This window comes from Sus scrofa, chromosome 9 (assembly GCF_054392235.1).
Source record: "Sus scrofa isolate SSC_HxYL_T2T_F1_AM1 chromosome 9, Sscrofa_HxYL_maternal_Yorkshire_Landrace_v2.0, whole genome shotgun sequence".
Lineage (NCBI taxonomy): Eukaryota > Metazoa > Chordata > Mammalia > Artiodactyla > Suidae > Sus > Sus scrofa.
The window spans coordinates 37,359,400-37,379,375 of NC_139391.1; the positions used below are offsets into that span (position 1 = coordinate 37,359,400).

Here is a 19,976-nt window from a genome sequence, read left to right on the forward strand (position 1 = left end):
CCTGGCAGGAGGTTGGGCCTAGAAATTGAGTTACAAGAACTCTAGAACAACAAGATTCTGAGAACTTCTAGGGTGGTGAATGTGTGTTGGGCTGGAAGGCAGCCCACCCGGAGAAGACATGGAAACTCTGAACCCAATCCCCCCTGCATACCTTGTCCTATGCGTTTCTTCCTTTTGGCTATTCCTGAGTTGTATCCTTTAAATAAATAAACTTTCCTGAGTTCTGGGAGTCATTCTAGGGAATTATCAAACCTGAGGAGGGAGTCGTGAGAATCCCTGAATCCGTAGTCAGCCGGGTAGAATTGCAGGTAGCTTGGTGACTGCATTTTGCAGCTGGCATCTGAAGTATGGGCAGTCTTGTGGGACTGAGCCCTTTCCCCAGGAGGTCTAGGCTAACTCTGCATAGTGTCAGAATTGAATTGAGTTGATACACACTCATTTGGCATTGAAGAATTAGTATTGAAAAGACACCACATATTTGGTATCAGAAAACACTAATATTCCACACAACAGAAAAGAGAGGCTTGGGAGACAAGGGTAGTGAAAGTAGAGATGGACACACACAGGGTAACTGAGAAAGCATCCTCCTTGTTTTATGATACTTATAAAATAAGCTTGGCTCTGAAGAAGTAATTGTACAAGTAGAAAGCTCAAAGCTTTAAAAATGGTAAAAGTTGGAGTTCCGTCGTGGCACAGTGGTTGACGAGTCCGACTAGGAATCATGAGGTTGTGGGTTTGGTCTCTGCCCTTGCTCGGTGGGTTAACGATCCAGCGTTGCCGAGAGCTGTGGCGTAGGTTGCAGACGCGGCTCAGATCCCGCGTTGCTGTGGCTCTGGCGTAAGCCAGTGGCTACAGCTCTGATTAGACCCCTAGCCTGGGAACCTCCATATGCCGTGGGGAGCGGCCCAAGAAATAGCAAAAAAAAAAAAAAAAAAAGGTAAAAGTTGAGATTCAAGGTGATGTATACCTAGCATACATGCAGGTTTGCATGATTAAGCTGTTTAGTCATCTGAATCACAGTTTCTTTATTTTGAAAAATGGAAACAATAATTTTTCCTCCTACTTCATAGAATTTGAAGATCAAGTAAGATAATGTATGTCGGAGCACTTCATAAATTTGTTGTAGAAAAATGCTACTTCCCGTCTATTTCTTCTCATCATAATGAAAGCAGACTAAAAAGGTCATTGGGTTACATTTCTTCTCTGGATATTTTTAACTGCCCTACTTTTAATTGAGTCTTCCAAATAAGTATTTTAGGAAAAGTCATTCCTATTTTAGGTGAAATATTTTCTCAGAGGTTCTGAAACTGTATTTCAGGAACAGCCAGTTCATAGAGGTGACCCTGATATCCTGATATGTATGAACTACTTTCTTTTTTTTCCACCGGGCCTTAAGAGAGAAGTGTGGATGTGACAGTAGGGCTTCTTGTTTTGTTTAAGCTGGGAGGGTGGGAGGAGATGGGAGAGTGATTGGCAGAGAGGGTGGAGTGGTTGCAGGTTCCAGCCTCTTTCCTGAAGAGAAAGAGGCATGTTGACATCCAGGACCCATAAGTCGAAGACTGCATTCATTCTACCAGATGTTAGGAATTTAGCAGGGCTGATGGATTCAACTCAGTCTTGATCGGCTGCTTTCCCAGAAATGGAACATAGCTTTCATTTTGGTGTTTATGTGGATAACTATCCTAGAATAGTTTATTTTAGCATCAGGGCAGGGACTTTGTCTTATTCACTGCTACATCCCCAGAACCTAGTAGTGTGTCTGTCATGTGTCTTCTTCATAAAAATTGGTTGAAGGAAGGCATTTTTAAAAAGCATCTTCGTAATATTTCTTAGACCATATTTAACATGTGCCACTATGATTATGAGCATATTCATTCTCCGAAATACACTGTGTACCCATGTAGTCTGCAGTCTAGTTTGTTCTCCTTCCTTAACACCTCTCATACCTGTTCTCCACCTCCATCTCCACTGCTGCTTCCTTCACTGAATCCCTTGTCTTACTTGGATTATTGTAGTTTTTAAACTGATATCCTATTCTCTTAAACCCTCCATCCACCCTTCCCATTGCTGCCAGGGTGCAGCATCTGTAAGGTACAAATTTAGTCTCCTGCTAAAATACTTAAATTGTTCACTTTTACTTAGAGGGGTGAGTTTCCAGCCATGATATTCTAACACATCGATAGGTCACAGTTATTTGGGAGGTGATAGGTGTATCATAGTATTTGTGTTGTCTCTCATGAAAATGATTCCAGAGGGCGATAAAAGGATAGTGCCATATTTATAAATTACCTTTTAAATAGCTTTGAAATCACAAGGATATAAAGAGACACAACAGCTAGAATGTTCATTTTCTTTGCCACCTTATAAAACTAGAAAGAGCATACTTCTAAACTAGACCTTTGCCTAAAAGATAAACCCAGTACTTTTCTCAGAGTGTTTTCATTACGGCAATACCTTTTTTACTTAGTGCCTTTTGTTTATACTTTATGGTTATTTTAAATGATAGTATTTCTATTTTTAATAGGTTAAAGGCACATTATACTTTTTAACAGAGGTTATACATTTTATAGTTACGTATTTCTAACCATTAAAAAAATAAACTAAAAGACAAAAAAGATCAATGTGAAAATGTCTTTCTTCCATCATCTCTACACTTTTAGTAGGTTGAAATTCTATTTCTAAAAGGAGTGATTGCCAACTTAAATTTCTTTGTCATTGTCATCAATTAGGAATGTAATACAGCACAGACAATATGGTCTGGCATCAACAGTGCAGTCATAGGTTAGGAAATAGCAAGACTTGAATGTCATCAACTACAGGAGAGTCATTGTAACACAAATCCAAGTAGTATTTTATCCATTTAAAAGTAAATTTTCATCATTTTGAATTACTGTTTTCCTTCAAATAGATAAACATGTACAGTGCAATATTGAGTTAGGTATTTATACTAACTTCCTAATTTATTTCCATCATATTGTAGATACTTTGTGAAGGCCACCTGCTTTATAGTAAATGTTAAAGGAGCATATTAAATGGTTTTAGATGTTAAAATACAATTAGTTGAAACATTCTGCTTGTGTCAGAGTCCAGATCCTGGAGCCAACAGAGCAACTGGAAATTAGGAGAAACCCCAAGAAGAAGGGAAATCACAGAGAAAGTGAGCCCAGTTCTGCCTAAGTCCTTGGCTGAATGTGACATTTCACAGACTGGGGGAAGACCCATAGGAAACCAGGCTAAAAAAGCATCAGTTGGAAGCCATAAGAATAAAATGGAGGTGAGATATAAGCACCTGAGTACCATAGAGAGATTTTGCAGTTTGAATCCAGGCAAAGTAACTGCCTATTAGAATAGAAATACAGTAATCCTCAGAAAAACCTGACAGAATTCAGTGTCTCTATAATATATTACCTGTAGTGTCTAGTTTTCCACAAAAATACTAACATGCAGTTAAGCAGGAAATTGTGATCCATGGCCAAGAAAAAGACAATCAATTGAAACTCTTAGCCCAGATTTGAATTTGGCAAAGATTTCAAAGAAGCTATTTTAAGTATGTTAAAAGAATGGGAAATATGTTTGAAGAATTAAAGGAAAATATAGGTATGAATAAACAGAGAGCCTCCCAGAGCAATGGAAACTATAAACAAAACAAAAACAAACCCGGTCTTAGACCTTAAGATACAATTACTGTAAAATTTCTGCTAGGTGGCTAAAGAACAGTTTGGCAGTGTCAAAAGAAAGCAACAGCAAAAAACAAAGAAACAAACAAAAAAAACAGAACAGAAAAAAAGATTGAAGAAAGATGAACCAAACCTAAGAGAACTGTGAAGTAGACTAAGATAGATGTTCTTGCAATCGTGGAGGGAATGGTGAGGAAGAGGCATAAAAATATCTGAAGAAATATTAGCTAAAAGCTTTTCAAATTTAGTGAAAAACATTGATAGATCTAAGAAGATTGCAGAGCTCCAAGAAAGATGAACACAAAGAAAACCATTCCTAGATACACCACAATCTCACTGCTATAAGATAAAGAGAAAAATTTGAAAACATCCAGATGAAAATGACACTTGTTGCTTATACTTCAAGGAAAAAACTGAAATTATTTGTTGCTAATGATAAAATTCAAGCTTTGAAGAAAAAGTTAGAATTCTGGAAAGCTTATATTCACTAATACTTTCCAATATTTGACTTTAGAAATCTTGTATCAGCCAATAGTTTCCCAATACTTTGAAAGACATTTTTAAGTGATAATGACAGTGACTATAAGAAATGTTATTTTAAAAAATAGTATATAATGAAATGTGGAATATTTGAAGATTTGTATAAGGAAGATATGCATAATTTAGTGAATTACTATTTTCCAAATGACTAATGCATGACATTGTGAAATCATTCACAGGCAAGATATCTATTCAAACTGCAAAGTAGACCAGTGGGTTTTAATGTAGCAGATTACAGAAAGTGTATTATTAGTGGCTTCAGATTCCACATTGCAAGTTTTTTTTTTGTTTTGCTTCACCTATAGAATGTAGAAATTCCCAGGCCAGGGATCAAACCTGTGTCACAACAGGGACCCAGGTGCTGCAGTGACAGTGCTGGATCCTTAACCAGCTGCACCACAAGGGAACTCCTGGCAACTACTTTTTAAGAAGCTATCATTCATCAGTTTTTACTGTACTATCAAAGAGTAACTGAATTTATTTTAAAAGGCTGTTAAGCAGCCAGAGCCATCATTGCTCCCTTTTCCCGTGTAATCTGGATTCCCAGGTGCCAGAGAGGGAAATAGACAGGCAGTTAGACATGAGCCCTCAAGAAGAGGGGGGAATGTGGGACTTCAAGGCCCCATCAAGGAGACTGAACTCAAAGCCTCTGAACCAGAGAATTACCAGCACCTTGTTATCGCCCCACCCATCTCATTGTAATGCCCCCTCCCTCCCTTGATCAACCTGGCCTACTCCTTCCAGCCCCTACTAGGAAAGGTATGGGGCCTGCTCCTCACTCCACCCCTATAGGGGCTTTATACATGCCCAGCCAACCAGCAAGAGTATAAGACCCCTCTTTCCCCAGCCAGTCAGCAGGTCAGCAGGTGTATCCTGAGACCTCTCCTGTCCCCGGGTTATAAAAACAGACATGACCAGGAGCCCAAGGTCAGCTCTCCCTGGTCAGGAGGAGTCAGCCCACTGTGTTAACAGTGTTTCTTGCCTCAAGAAACCTATATTTTAAAAAAAGAAAGCCATTGAAGTACTTCTCCGTTTCCCAACCCCCATCTTTGAGAAACTAGATTTTCTTCATATATTTAACCAGAAAGTATTGATGCAGAAGCAGATAGGAGAATCCAGATATCTTTTTCTAAACTAGACATTAAAGTGACTTGCAGAAATATAAAATAAAGTTCTTTTGTATTGGAGATTGTAGCTATTTTCATAAAAATACTGTTTATATTAATGTAGAGTAATATTTATTTTAAATGAATGAATTTTTTAAAATTTTGTTTTAACTTATAATACAGTAAATGTCAATAGATATTATCCACATTAACAGAAACTCTTTGGAGTCCTTCATATTTTTTAAGCATAAAAGTACCCCGAGACCAAAAAACCTTGAGAATTGCTTTGGTTTCCACCTTTAGATAGCAGATGCCTCTGAAAGCATCAGACTGGAAAATTGGAAATATTTTGTAGCCCGGGAGATTGGTGTTCTTGAGTGTATGATGACATTCAATTTTTGTTGATATCCTTGATTATTTTCAAGCGGACCAATAGTATGCTGTTGAGTGTGCTGCTTAAAACTCTAATGGCAGCCTTTTCTTTTTCCCTTCTGATATTTATTTCCAGACCTTTTATTTTTAGCAGGAAACTTTACCTGGAAAGCCATAAAGGACTTTGGCAGTGGTGACTAATCCTTATTTTCTTTACTTCTTCTTGCTTTTGTTATGTTAGAGGCTATCCAGGGAGAGCTGTTCAGAAAGTGTTAGGGGACTTCAGCAGGGGCCTGCACAGTCAGTTGCTATGCTGTTCTGAGTTGTTATTCAGTTCCTGGGAGCATTAAATATTTGAAGTCAAAGAATCAATGGAGCTTGTCTCATATGGTGTGAAGAAGAATTATAGTTACCATAAAGATGGTAACTAAGAGATATTCATCTAGAAATTTGTTTTTTTGGTCCTGCTTACTGCTTATAATCGAATAAACACATGTGACAGTGCTTGTTTGTAATTTCTCATCTAGCATCTATCAGGTGACAAAACCAATCTGCCCGCAATAAATTCGTTATAAGGGTTATTCAGTACATAAATATGTAGTGAATTTATTTTAACATTCTGTTACTTTGTTCTTTGACAAAAATAAATCACTGCAAAACAAAAGCAAAAAATCTTACCTGCCTAGTTGCATGAAACTAAATAGTTCCCAACTTCTTCAGTGTGTCACTGCATTTTCTGTATCTTGGTCTTCATCCTATTTTTTTCATTAATTTGTGTTTAGAAGCCCCCCACCCCACCCCCACCCCACCACCGTTAATGAGCTTGAACAGATCTGATTGTTAGTTTAAGACTTGCTGTCATCATAAAATGATGAGACATGTTTCTGTACTCTTTTTCTGGCCTTTTATATTTTCACCTGATATTTTTGGTAGTCTTGAAACTTGCATCATGCCAGGAGCACGAAAACTATTTTATACTTTATTTCCTTGATAGTTGATTTACAGGGAAGTAATTAAACTCAATTTTTTCCCATATTTCATTTAAGGGATTTAAACTATTTACTTTTTGACCATATTTTGTTTTGTTTTTGAAATGATGTAGGTTTTCTTTCTCAGCGCAAGTGATTATGGCTCTGAAAGTCACAGAGGCTTCCACCAGAATAGAAGGCTTCTAATTTGTGGATCTCAATTGGGGTATTTATTTGGCGTTAGAAATAAGACCTGATTGTTTATCAGCTCTTTTCTGAAACCACACTTTCTCTTGTGTTTTCTTAGGCCAAAGATGAAGAGGAAGCTTTTCTCGATTGGAGTGACGACGACACTGATGGGTTTGATCCAAGCACACTTCCAGATCCTGATAAGTATAGAAGCTCCGAAGAATCAGACAGTGATGATGTGGGAAATCAAATCAGGTGTGTTTTTACCATTCATAGCAGCTCTCCTTTTAATAAGTTCAGAAGATGTGTGGAGACAATGTCTCAGTCTTTTCTCATTTTAGGGGCCTTTTACTGTGTCTGTAATTCCTGCTAACAGATAAAGAGTGATACACGGTTGTAGTTTCTCCTGCTTATTCTATTCCCTTTTTCTTATCTCTCTTTCTGAATCCTTTATGCTTAAGTATCTGATGTTCTAAGGTATGTTTAGTGCAGACGGAGGTAAGATTTTATTTGGATTCACCGTCGAACTCTGTGGAGAATGTTGTTAAAAATTATCTCTGAATTTTTTAAAAGGGCAGTTATACTTAACATTCTTTGATATAAAATTAAGAAACATAAAATAATGAAAAACTCATACATAAACAGCCCTTGACATTCTCTCAGACGAGAACCTGTTCATTTTAATATGGACTTATTTGCTGCCATGCCAAAAACAGATGAAATGTGATGAATGACTTGCTCAGCATTTGTTTTCAGAGTACTGTGTATTAGGTTATATTGAGAGCCTGTTGATTTAAAAGCTGAAAATATTGGGAGTTCCCAATATGGCTCAGCAGTAACAAACCCTAGTATTCATGAGGACACTGGTTTGATCCCTGGTCTCGCGCATTGGTTAAGAATCCAGCGTTGCCTTGAACTGTGGTGTAGGTGGCAGATGCAGCTCATATCCCACATTGCTGTGGCTGTGGTGTAGGCTGGCAGCTGCAGCTCCAATTCAACCCTTAGCCTGGGAACGTACATGTGCCACAGGTGTTGCTGAGGAAGACAAAAAATAAAAATAAAATAAAAGTTGAAAATATTGAACTGCCTGGACATTCTAAATTAATGAACCTGTTTAGGCACAAGGGAGGTGCTAATGGCAGATGAAGTTAATATGCTTAAAGGGAAGAGGAACTTGTTGGAACCCTTCAAGTGCTAGTCTGGAAAGTTCAGAGTTGAAAAAATAGGCCACAAAGAGCTATAATCTAGTTTTCACCAAAAACATTACGAAAAGATCTCAAAAAGATCATCCCTTAGGAGCAAATGCTATAGGGAGATATTTTCAAAGTTCCTCTTCATTTTTATCTTGTGCTCGTTCAAACAATTATTTTACAGTAGTGAAAATGACTTGTCCAAAATACAGTCTTCCCAAGTAACGCCAGAAACCTGAGACGTTTGCTATTGGAAAACTAGGTAGTGGACACAATAGCTTTCTAGTTTTGCAGACTAGATAACTAATAGTAGCTTTACTACCATAAGAAGCACCACAGGTGAAAATAATTTATTAGGATTTAGAAAAATATATAAATATTAAGTGTTAAATAATTTAGGTTCAGGACATAATCCTAGTCTTTAGAAATTGACCTCTATGAGTAAATATGCAGACTCTGCTTCAGAAAGCTTCTTGGTGCACATGTCCACACTTTGATGAACTATCAGTGTAGTTAAGTCTGTTGCCCTTTTTATTCTTACATAAATGTCCCTCTTTCAGAATTGTTTCTATGAGTGTGATATAACTTAACCCATATGATTTTATATCATTAACTTCCGAATGTTTCTGTGTAATTTTACTCTCTGGAGAGAACTCTTTTTTTTTTAGATGAGAGGAAACATTTTATTTTATTTTATTTTATTTTATATTTAATGATTTTTATTTTTTTCCATTATAGCTGGTTTACAGTGTTCTGTCAGTTTTCTACTGTACAGCAAGGTGACCCAGTCACACATACACGTATACATTTCTGGAGAAAAGTTTAATTTGTTCTCATAGTTTGTTCTTCGGCCAAATTTTCCACATCTGTCTGACATACTTTTAAAACAGAGCCAACCTTTGAAATCACTGGCATAATGTCTGATATTAGGTATCTGATTCATAAGGACTTTTTTCTAAAATTTTTTATGATAGTTTTTGGATCACCCTTAACCTATGCACAGCAGACATTTCATTTCATTCTTCTGGCAGTTCATACCCTCTTTGTGACATTTCCCTGCTTCAACCTAGATAATATTACTTGTTCTCTAGTATCTTATTCACATGTGTTTCATCCTCTTCCTTAGCCTATAGCTTTGTAGCTACAAACTCTGTCTTTTTATACCAACACTTTCAACTCTAGCCTCTACTCATCTCCCCAACATTCATGTCATAAGCACAGAGAAAGGCTCTGAAATATTTGTATTGATTAATTGATTGGTGAAGGAGATAAAAGGAGAGTAAAAGAAGTATAATGATAAGCAGCTATATCACCAGTCCTTGTAGGTAAATGGTAAGGAGATGACAGAATAGATGTTGGGAGAATTGGAAGAAGCCAAATTCACATGGTGCAGTGATGAGGGGCAAGAGGTGTCATAGCATCTAATTCAGTGACAAAGGTTCAGATGGGAATATCTAAGCCTTATATGAAAGTTAAAATAGTTTTAAGTTCATACATAACTAGAAACTGCATTATCAGAGATTGCAAGGAATTGATAAACTTGTCTTAAGCTGAAGAAAATTGTCTTTTGTTGACAAGACTATCAACTAGGGCTTTATTCCTTAAGTGCATTTAGGGGCTTCCTAGCAGTTTTGTCCTTTGTATGAGCACAGTGATTATTTAGTCCAACCCCCTCTTCTTATAGGTTAAAAAAAAAAAAAAAAACAAGCCTTGATGGGATGAAGTAATTTGTGATCACAGTACAAGTTAGGGACAGATCAGTGTAGATCTGCCTGAATCAAATCAACTCCTTGCTTCTAATACTCCAATCAAGTTATAAAGGATTACTCTGGCATTAGGAGAAGTAGTGCAGGAAAACCACCCCAAGACAGATTTAATGTCTTTGGCTGAAGACCTCACCCATGGACTAATCATAGGATAGATTTCACTAGACCATGGTTTCCCAGACTCAGCCTCATTGACATTCTGGCCCAGATGATTCCTTGCTTTGGGGGATTTGGGGTCGTTCTAGACTGTTTAGCATCATCCTTTACTATTAGCACCTCCCCAGCTGGGATAACATGAAATATCTTCAGACATTGCCAGATATCCCTTAGGGAGTGAAATCCCTCACAGTTGAGAACCCCTGGACTAGACCCAGGATGGCCATACATATTCCTTGTGCTTAATTTCCTCATCCCTCATCCAGGATAGGCTTTGTCTGTACTCCTTTCCATTTAGCCCTGGCAGTTCTCAGATAGGCTCCATCAATCACTTGGGATTGGTATACAAGATAAAACCTGTTTTCCATTCCTGGGCCAGAAGGCAGGGTTTAAGGTAAGTTAACGAGTAATGAATAGTCTGCCTGTGAAGTTTCTGTTTATACTGTCATTTTTCCTTCTCTCTTGAAATTACCTCAATGGCAATGAATAAAGATATATGTAAACTAAGACCACATTGTTTTGGATAAGAAAAAGTATTCTAGGAGTTCCTTTCATGGCTCAGCAGTTAACGAACCTGACTAGGATCCATGAGGATTGCCAGTTCAATCCTGGCCTCGCTCAGTGGGTTAAGGATCCAGTGTTGCTGTGAGCTGTGGTGTAGGTCACAGACGTGGCTCAGATCCTGTGTTGCTGTGGCTGTGGCAGAGGCCAGCAGCTGTAGTTCCGATTCAACCCCTCCCCCGGGAACCTCTGTGTGCCATGGGTGCAGCCCTAAAAAGGCAAAAGACCAAAAAAAAGTCTTCCAGTGTACTCCATGTACACTAGAATTTTGACAGTAGTATTATTATGCATAGCTACTGCGTAATATTATGCTACTGCTATGCATAATAATAGCACCAAATACAGTTTTCCTGTATTGTTCCAGTTTTGCTATGTCTTTTTTCTTTGCCTCTTATGAACATGACTAGATGCTAAGATGTTGTGATGTCAGCTTTAGAGGATCCTCCTAGCTTGTTCACAGGTTTTATTTGCTGCCCCATTTCTAGCTCTTGCTCAGTAATTCCAGGAACAGCTAGTGTCCCAGCCTCTCCGTCGTCTTTACTCTCCCTCTAGGTCATTTTGTGGATATAAATCTAGGGTTTTCAAATATGAGTTTACATGGGATTGGATATACCAATAGTATCAACTAATTTCTTTGAAAGTTTCCTTTGTGTGTTTCTTTTTCCTTCATTCAGGTGACACCCATAGATATTCAGCACAAGTAACACTTTTGTCTACCTGGTGAGACACTTAGTCAGTAGGAAATCGGCAAAGGAGAGCCAGATTTAGTGGAGAACAACTGAACTTGGGGTCAGTAATTCCTCCTCAGGGAAGTCTGATAGGATTTTAAAGAATTTGTACCTCTGTCTTCCTCCTCAGCTCAGTGCATAGCTGCAGGAGAATTTAAACCATCCTTAACCCTCTGTAGAGTTATCAGAATTGTCATCTCTAAGACTGAGATTCAAAAGAGATTCTGAGGAGTTCCTATTGTGGCTCAGCGGTTAACGAACCCAACTAGCATCTACGAGGATGTAGTTTCAATCCCAAACCTCGCTTAGTGGGTTAAAACGTTGCTGTGAGCTGTGGTGTAGGTTGCAGACTCGGCCTGGATCCCACATTGCTGTGGCTGTGGCGTAGGCCAGCAGCTGTAGCTCCAATTCGACCCCTAGCCAGGGAACTTCCCTGTGCCACCCGTGTGGCCCTAAAAAAAAAAAAAAGGCAAAAAATTAACAAAAAAATTTTAAGAGGTTCTGATATATAAAATTCAACTCCTTTATGTCAGCATGACAAAAAGAAATACCTTGCTTATAAGGTGGTCCCAAGGACAAAGAAAATTATACAACCTGAGTTCCTTCTAAGGAATTTTAAGAATTCTGCCATTAATAACTCCATTTATCCTCAGAAACAAAGCTGTGAAATAGGGGGAGGAGAGAGTCTACCCATAGTACAGAAGAATGTCCGCTGGTGAGTCAGCAGCAGATGCCTGAACTCCACTGGAAGCTCCCAAGTTTTTGCTATTTTTGAAAGTAGATATAGAGGAGAGGGCTTGCTTTGATAGTTTCTGCCTTCTTTTCTCATCTTCAACCATCTTACGTATTGGTCCAGGCTGTGGTTTACTCTTTGGCTTTCATTTCTGATTCCTCCTTTGGAACTGTGGAATTAGCACAGATGGAGTTAATACAAGACGTTAGGATTTGTTGTTATTAAACTAGCGACGCAACAGTTTGGTAGGAAATCTGGCTCTTTGTTGCAGTGGACTTTGTGACATCAGAGAATTCATTGGTCTGCTGGGCACTACACAGAATCATGTGTTCTTGTCTTCAGTGAGTTTTGATATAGGCTTTAACACCTTTTGAGGACAAAAGACCTCAAACATTGCAATTATCTTTGTGATCATAAGTGATTTTTCATTTCTTTATCTCCCAAATAGTCCATATAATAGAGTTTTACTGCTTTCACAGTGAACATATTTTAACAAGCTTCTATATGTGATGCCAAGAACTGGAAAAAGAACTTTCTGCATTATTTAAATCACATTCTATTTATTTGAGAGTTAAAAATACCCACTTGATCTGTAGTCTCTGGCTTCTTGTCACATTTCCTCCATTCGTTCTTTCAGAATTTTTTAGTACCTATCCTGTGCCAGGCATGGTGCAGGTACAGAGGGTAGAACATTAAGCAAGAAAAGTGCCTTTCCTGCTTTCACAGAGCTTTTAGTTCAGTGAGGGTTAGAGACAGCTAAGCAAGCAATTACAAAACAAGGTAAAGGTTAAGTACTGTGATTTGTAGGGGAGGCGGTGGGGAGAGGGCTAGATAGGTGAGTGGGAAAATGATGGGCCGAACTTGTGCTTGGCAAACCAGAAGGCGTTTCCTGAGGGGAGCGATGGCCAAACTGAACCTGAAGTCAGTTTTAAGTTGTCAATGAGCCGGGAGAAAGGTAAATTGCCCTTCTAAAGAGTATGGCATCTGAAGTGAAACAAGTGTCTTCAACCATATTCCAATATTCCAATTAAACTCTTCTTTCAATAAAAGTGTTCCTTTTAGCGGTGCCTCACAAGCTGAGAGAGATTTGGTTCTGAGCGTGTAATATAAGATTAATTTTTGTATATCTAGCAGCATTCATCATGTTTGGCTTATAACCATCTTCATGTGAATTGCTAATGATGTGAGAATTTGCAAAGTATTGAATTTGATGAAAAAGAAGCAGCTGGATGTTCCAGATATTCATTATCCAGTCAAATTAAGTTTTTAATATTTATAATCTTAACCTTTTTCAAACAAAAAAGGGAAAGAGGAAAAGGTTGTGGTTAGACTCTTACTGTGTTACATCAATCTTTTCTTCACAGACTGCAGTCTCTGGCTGAGGCAGGTGGCTTTATGAAGAATTGTTGTATAGTGGGGTGTTTGGTAGGTTATTCTAGGTGGTATAAGACCAATTACATCTATTATTTGTACTGAGACTATTGGCATAGTTTAGACATGAAAACATCTACATGAATTGGTACCTTTTCCTACACAGAGTAAATTTTCACATCTAATACAATTAGCTGCTCTTTTTGCGTGGTCTGACACAGCTCTGAATCAAAAAGCTGATCAAGGATTTTTCATTTGTCTTCCCATTTGTTTGGAGGTTTTGTTTTGTTTTTAAAAATCAGTTTGATATTAGTTTTCTGTTTTTAAATGAACTTGCCCATCTTTAAAAGTTCTCTCTTACACAAAGGAGAGAGAGAACCGCTTTAATCTCCGTGGTTTCAACTACTCTTCTAAGGCTTTACAGTCAGCTTTGTCATCTGTGGAAGACTTTTCACCTGGAAAAGAAATGTGTATGAATCAAAGATGAATCTGGGGGGAAGAAAAATTCCCAGAAAGTATTTTCCTTTCTTAACTGGTTTTGGTTGGGGCTGAGTGTGGCACATTATTTATTTTATATAAATTGGTAGAATTATTGATGCCAGGTATAGGAGATGATTTTTTTAAAGGGATTTTTCTTACTGAGTCTAGGTGATTGTTAAATAGTATTGGCTACAGTTTTCTCTTACTTGAACACTATTCATTGGTGAATCTAGTTGTGAGCAATAGACATGGAAAGGAGGTGGCTCAGCATGATGATATATTGACTTTATTGTGTACCTGCCATGCTTTCCTTTTACTCTTTTTGTTTTTTTTTCCTTTGGTCTTTTTAGGGCTGCTCTTTTGGCATGCGGAAGTTCCCAGGCTAGGGGTCAAATCATAGCTGCAGCTGCAGGCCTAAACTACCGCCGCAGCGACATTAGATCAGAGGCACATCTGCGACCAACACCACAGCTCACAGCAAAGCCAGATCCTTAACCCACTGAGGAGGGCCAGGGATCAAACCCACATCCTAGTATGCTAGTCAGGTTCATTACCACTAAGTACTGCTAAGTCCAACTAGTATACCAGTCGGGTTCGTTACTGCTAAGTTCGACTAGTATACTAGTTGGGTTCGTTATCACTAAGTCGTAATGGGAACTTCTCCTTTTATTCTTTTTAACTTCAGAGATTTATCCCTGGGTCCAGTATGCCTAGCAGCTTTCAAGAGAAAATCTCAATCATCTCTTCTTCATGAAATACAAAGTTCGTGACCTATCAAATTTCATAGAGCTTTTATCAGAACTTAACAGGAATTGTGAATAACAAGAGGAGTTAATTTACTTGACTTTCTTTAAATTGTGTTCCTTTTGGCTTTCTCTCTTTTGCTCTTGCCCTAAAACAGAACAAAAACAAAACAAAAGGATATCCTGTGTGATGTATAGCATGCATGGAGAACTTCTAAGGCAGATTGTTGAGACAGAGGTGGGGAAAGGCAGTATTATTTGTCTTGGGGGAAACGTTGCTCCCGATTGAGAAAGGAAGGTGTTGTTTTCTGAGGTAAGAGTTGGGATGGGGAAGGCGTTTTGAGAAATATGGGGTTTGGGAAGCTCCCAGCTTGACCTTACTTGCAGTCTCAGTTTTTGTCCTGTGTTTTCTACTTCTCTATCATTTAGGCCCGCTTTGAATAACTATCACTCAGTGATAGTGGTGAGTTTGTCATGTTTCAGAAGTGCTGGAATCTCTAAGACGGACGAATGGCTCTGGATGCCATGAGGCCGAGATGAACCATCTCTTGGCTATGCCCTAATTATGGTGCATGGCAATGGTGCTTTCACTGAAAAGACTGTTGACACTTTCTTAGGACCATCTTTGATAATGACACCATCCTTTTTAAAAACTTCACATTGCTTCAGATAGAATTTGTTAATACCTAACTGACGTTACATCATTTAGTTATGCCATAACTTCTTTATCCATTCCTCCTGTAGAACTTTAGGTTGTACCCATGCTTAGGTTTCTGGTTCTTATTGTTTGGTTTTGTTTTCTATTGTTTTCACTATTAAAACTAATCCTTTAATGAAGAACTTTGCTGTAGATTGGATTTTCTCTCTCTTGAAATCATTTGAAGTACTATTGAAGAGTAAGACGAAACTGTAAAACTTGATTTTGTCAGATTGCTGGAACACTGCGGTGTGCTTGGATGGGTGATGATCTTGAGTATTAAAAGCTCATCAGTGAAAGCAGTTTGAGGAGAAAAGCTGAGCACAGGTTTAGGGGAACAGAAAGGGTTTTACATGCAACCTAATAGCAAGAAAGATCTATAATATTAAGCCAACTTGTATGGGTATTTAAATACTTTTTTTTACTGAGGGAAAAGAGAAATCATTATGCATGTCTTCTCAATTGCTGCGGAGCAGAGTTTCTGAACTTGGACTCTATGGATGAACTTTCGGGGGCTCTCACACACTGAATTGTAGGCAAATGATGGTGTGGGTGTGCACGCGGCACTGACACGCCTATGCCTTTGTCTGGAAAAGGAGTCACAAATTTTCATCAGATTCACAAGTGGGTTTATAAGCCACAAAAACTAGAGATTGGGGGAGCCAAAACTTTTTACCCATCCCAAGTGACGTGTGTGTGTTTTAGAAGGATGCATGTACGGGAAACAGGAGTGAGATGGCTGTCCCTGTGCCTCCTCATGGTCCCCAGCCTTTGCCGGTTATTAGAATTCTGATCCAAGAGGACATTTTCCGCTCTTGCAGTTATATTTGTAACGAACTCTGAGGCAATCAGTCTTTTCTTTGACTAAATTGTTTTTACAAATCTGTTTCTTGAACGAGCAGCTAGAAAAGAGACATTAAGGATATGATACATTTTCAGTTCCTTTCTATATGTGGTAGCCTTCATCATCAGAAGGAAGCTGGGCAGATTTTACGAAATGTACTGCAGTAATTAATCTTCATCACGGCTGTTGCCATAGCCTAGTAAATGAAAATTTATGATAAGGGGAAAAGTCTCTGGCACAACATATTTGAATATCTGAGTGCCAGTACTTAAGGATGGGTATGAAGACTTCTGTGAATTTTTTTAATCGTTCCAAGGTCATTTATTATTAGCTTAGAATTCTTTAAAAACACGTCCAAGCTACATTTACGTGAATGCAAGGAGAGTTTTATACAAACAGGGGCACAAACTGGACATTCAGAGGCTGAACTCTTGGTAGCTTTCCACACATAATTTGGCGGCATGTCATAAAAGGACACTCAGGTTTCTGTGGGAGTGAATATTCCCAGTTCTCCACTCAGTCCTCTTCTTGCTTGCAGCTAGATCTGTCTGCAGTTTCACCTGATTCTTTTCTTTGCAGTCTAAAGAAGAGAAAAAAGAACGAGGCTGAAAAGCGGCACAGACACTGTAGTAAAGGGCTGTGCTTTCTTCCAGCAGCCCGTTGTCCTGGCTTTTGTTGGGATTCTGAATAGGCTTGTATGGGGATGTTGATCCTCCATTTTACGATGTCACACACACCAACTCACACAGCCCTGATCGTGCGAGAACAAACGCAGCCACTGCAGAAGTTAGGAGCTCTCATGTTCGGCATCGTGACATTTTCTGGCTTACAGGCTCTCCCCGTGTCAAGCGTACAGAATCCCTGGTGATTTTGGTTGCCATTTTATAACTTAAATGATTAGAATTGCTTGCCTCAGCGTCCTTGGACGTTTAGTGCTCACTCTTGTGTTTTTGCAAAGCCCTGCGTACAACCAGAAGTCAACAGATTTTCCCAGCAGATCTTTTTCTTCTACAGTGCCTTGGCTACAGTCATATCAGAGAGCACATGGAACATTCTTGAGGTTTGGAGTAGCAGTTCTAAGTTCAGCATCCTTGAGCTCAAGGAATGTGGATGAGAGGTTGCAGAGAATATTCTCGTCTTTTGTGTTGGGCTTTATTCACACATCAGTTATTTAAAGTATGCTGTTTAACACTGAGTGATCTTCCCCTTCATGGCAGGTAGTAGGGATTACATTCTTCTTATTGTAACAGCCCATCCCGTTCTGTATTATCTGTTAAGTCTGGTGGCTAAAGCTTCCTAAGGGCCGGAGAGAGAATTTTTAAAAAATCAAGCAGAATAGGACTTGGTCATTTCCTCTACATGGAAAAATAGTGTATCAATGAATAAGGCTCTCTCCTTTCACCTTTCTCTATTGATACATAGGAATTTAAACTATGATTATTCCTGGAAGGATGGTCTCAGAAGCATCTGTACTATAAAAATAGTTCCTTGAGCAGGTGTACGATGTGAATTACATGAGGTTCTATGAACCAAGATATTGAATGCCTTGCCCACATGCACCCCTGCATAGAGTTTTGGAATAGTGGTCTACATGTCATATCCTAAACTTGGCAACATAGAGAGAAGTAGGAATTTTGTGAAATTAGGTCTGTATTAGAACAAAGGCAGGCTCGTTGGCTCTGTGGGAAATTGTTGCTTTTGGAGTCAGACCTAAGTTCAGATGTTACTTTCTTTTTCAAGTTGTGGACTATGAGCAAGTACTTAACTTCTCTGACCCTCAGTTTTCTTCATCAGTCAAATGAAGATAATTCTTACCTTGCATAGTTATTGTGAAGGTCTAATGAGGGTAAAAAGAAAGCAGAGTATGATATGTAATAGGGTCATTAATATATGATAATCATGTTAAGTACTAAAAGCAAAACCGTGGTAGGAGTTTTTCAATGAGTATATACATTTACAAGAATAGAATTTAATGTCTTCTGGAATATCTACTTTACATTTTCTTCCTCATCAAAATCATTCATTAAACCCAAGACACACAATAGTCTTCAAAACTATCCTACAGACTAGGTGGAAATGATGAATGATATAACGAAAATAATGCCATGTAATGTATCCTATTTCGTGTATGGATAAAGAGTCCATGTTACCAAGTTGGAATAGGGTAAATGCCTTTACTTGTCTTTCTTTCTCCTTCCTTAGCATTTCCCTTATGCAGACATTAAATCAACTGAAAGTTTCCCTGTGCCTGGAATAGAGCCATAAAGAAGAAAGACTAGATTGCAGCCCATATAAAGCTCACATTCCAGTGAGAGGATGCAGAGAGAAGAGATGATGGTCAGGGCCATGCAAGTGATAACTAAAGGATAATGAAAGAGGAATTGGGAGGGTTGGCTTTATATGACGTGGTTAAGAAAAACCCTCTCCGAGGTGAGACCTGAAGAATTATTGAAAACCTCTTTTTTAGGAAAGAAGGAATCATTACCCTTCATCCTCACACTCTACCATGAACTGCTTGGACAGTTATTAAAATTTAAATATTTACCCAAACAGTGACTCTATAACTATACGTATTCCTACCAGAGGGGACTCCTCAGCTTTTTTACATTCCATCGTCCTTCAACCATGTGTCTATCTTGACTTGGATTCTAATTGGTTTCATGGAGGTGATGAGGGTAAGAAACAGCTGCTGTTCTAGACCACAGAGTGGCAACTCATTAGAAAGGTGTATGCCAGCATGAAGTTTATGAGAATAGGAGAGTGAATTCAGATGACCTGAGAACTCCAACTGAGGACTGGGAAGGTAATTCAGGTTATGAATTAAAGCAGCATGTCATTCATTGGGGATAAGAGGAGAAAACTTGCATGTATTTTCATGCTTAATAATTTAGGTTATGACGTGTTGATGGTATAGCAGTTCTTTTGAACTATGAAGATCTTTTTATTATTAACTATTTTTTAGCAGCTTTAGTTTTTGCAGCAAAAATTAAATGAAAAGTAAAGTTCTCATTGACTCCCTGCCCACCACAGTCTTTCCTGTTATTGACAGACCCGGACACTACATGTAAAAGAATGAAATTAGAATATTTTCTAATACCTTATACAAAAATAAACTCAAAATGGATTGAAGACCTAAATGTAAGACCTGAAACCATAGAACTCCTAGAAGAAAATACAGATTACTCTTTGACTTAAATTTTTTGTATCTGTCTCCTAAGGCAAAAGGAATAAAAGGAGTTCCCATCATGGCTTAGCAGTTAGCAAACCCCACTAGCATCCATGAGGATGCGGGTTTAATCCCTGGCCTTGCTCAGTGGGTTAAGGATCTGGCCTTGCCATGAGCTGTCATGTAGGTCACAGACGCAGCTCGGATCCTGAGTTGCTGTGGCTGTGGCCTAGGCCGGCATCGTCAGCTCCAATGGGACCCCTAGCCTTGGAACCTCCATATGCCAAGGGCGTGGCCCTCAAAAGACAAAAGACAAAAAAAAAAAAAAAAAAGAAAAGAAAAAAATAAATAAATGGGACCTAATTAAATTTAAAATCTTTTGTGCAGCAGAGGAAACCATTGACACAATGAAAAGACAGCCTAGCAAATGGGAGAAAATACGCACAAATGATATAACCTTGGAGTTCCCATCGTGGCTCAGTGGTTAACGAACCCAACTAGGAACCATGAGGTTGTGGGTTCGATCCCTGGCCTTGCTCAGTGGGTTAAGGATCTGGCGTTGCCATGAGCTGTGGTGTAGGTGCAGACACTGCTCAGATCTGGCGTTGCTGTGGCTGTGGTGTAGGCTGGCAGCTGTAGCTCCGATTAGACCCCTAGCTGGGAACCTCCATATGCTGCAGGTGCGGCCC

General features: G+C 38.8%; 1 protein-coding gene across 1 annotated transcript in view; it reads left to right on the top strand.

Moving 5' to 3' along the window:
• Positions 1-19,976, top strand: part of DDX10 (DEAD-box helicase 10) — a 258,007-nt gene that overhangs the window by 222,278 nt on the left and 15,753 nt on the right. The window contains exon 17 of the mRNA XM_021062753.2: positions 6,971-7,107. Coding sequence (XP_020918412.2) covers positions 6,971-7,107 — 137 coding nt within the window. The remainder of the gene's footprint in view (positions 1-6,970; positions 7,108-19,976) is intronic.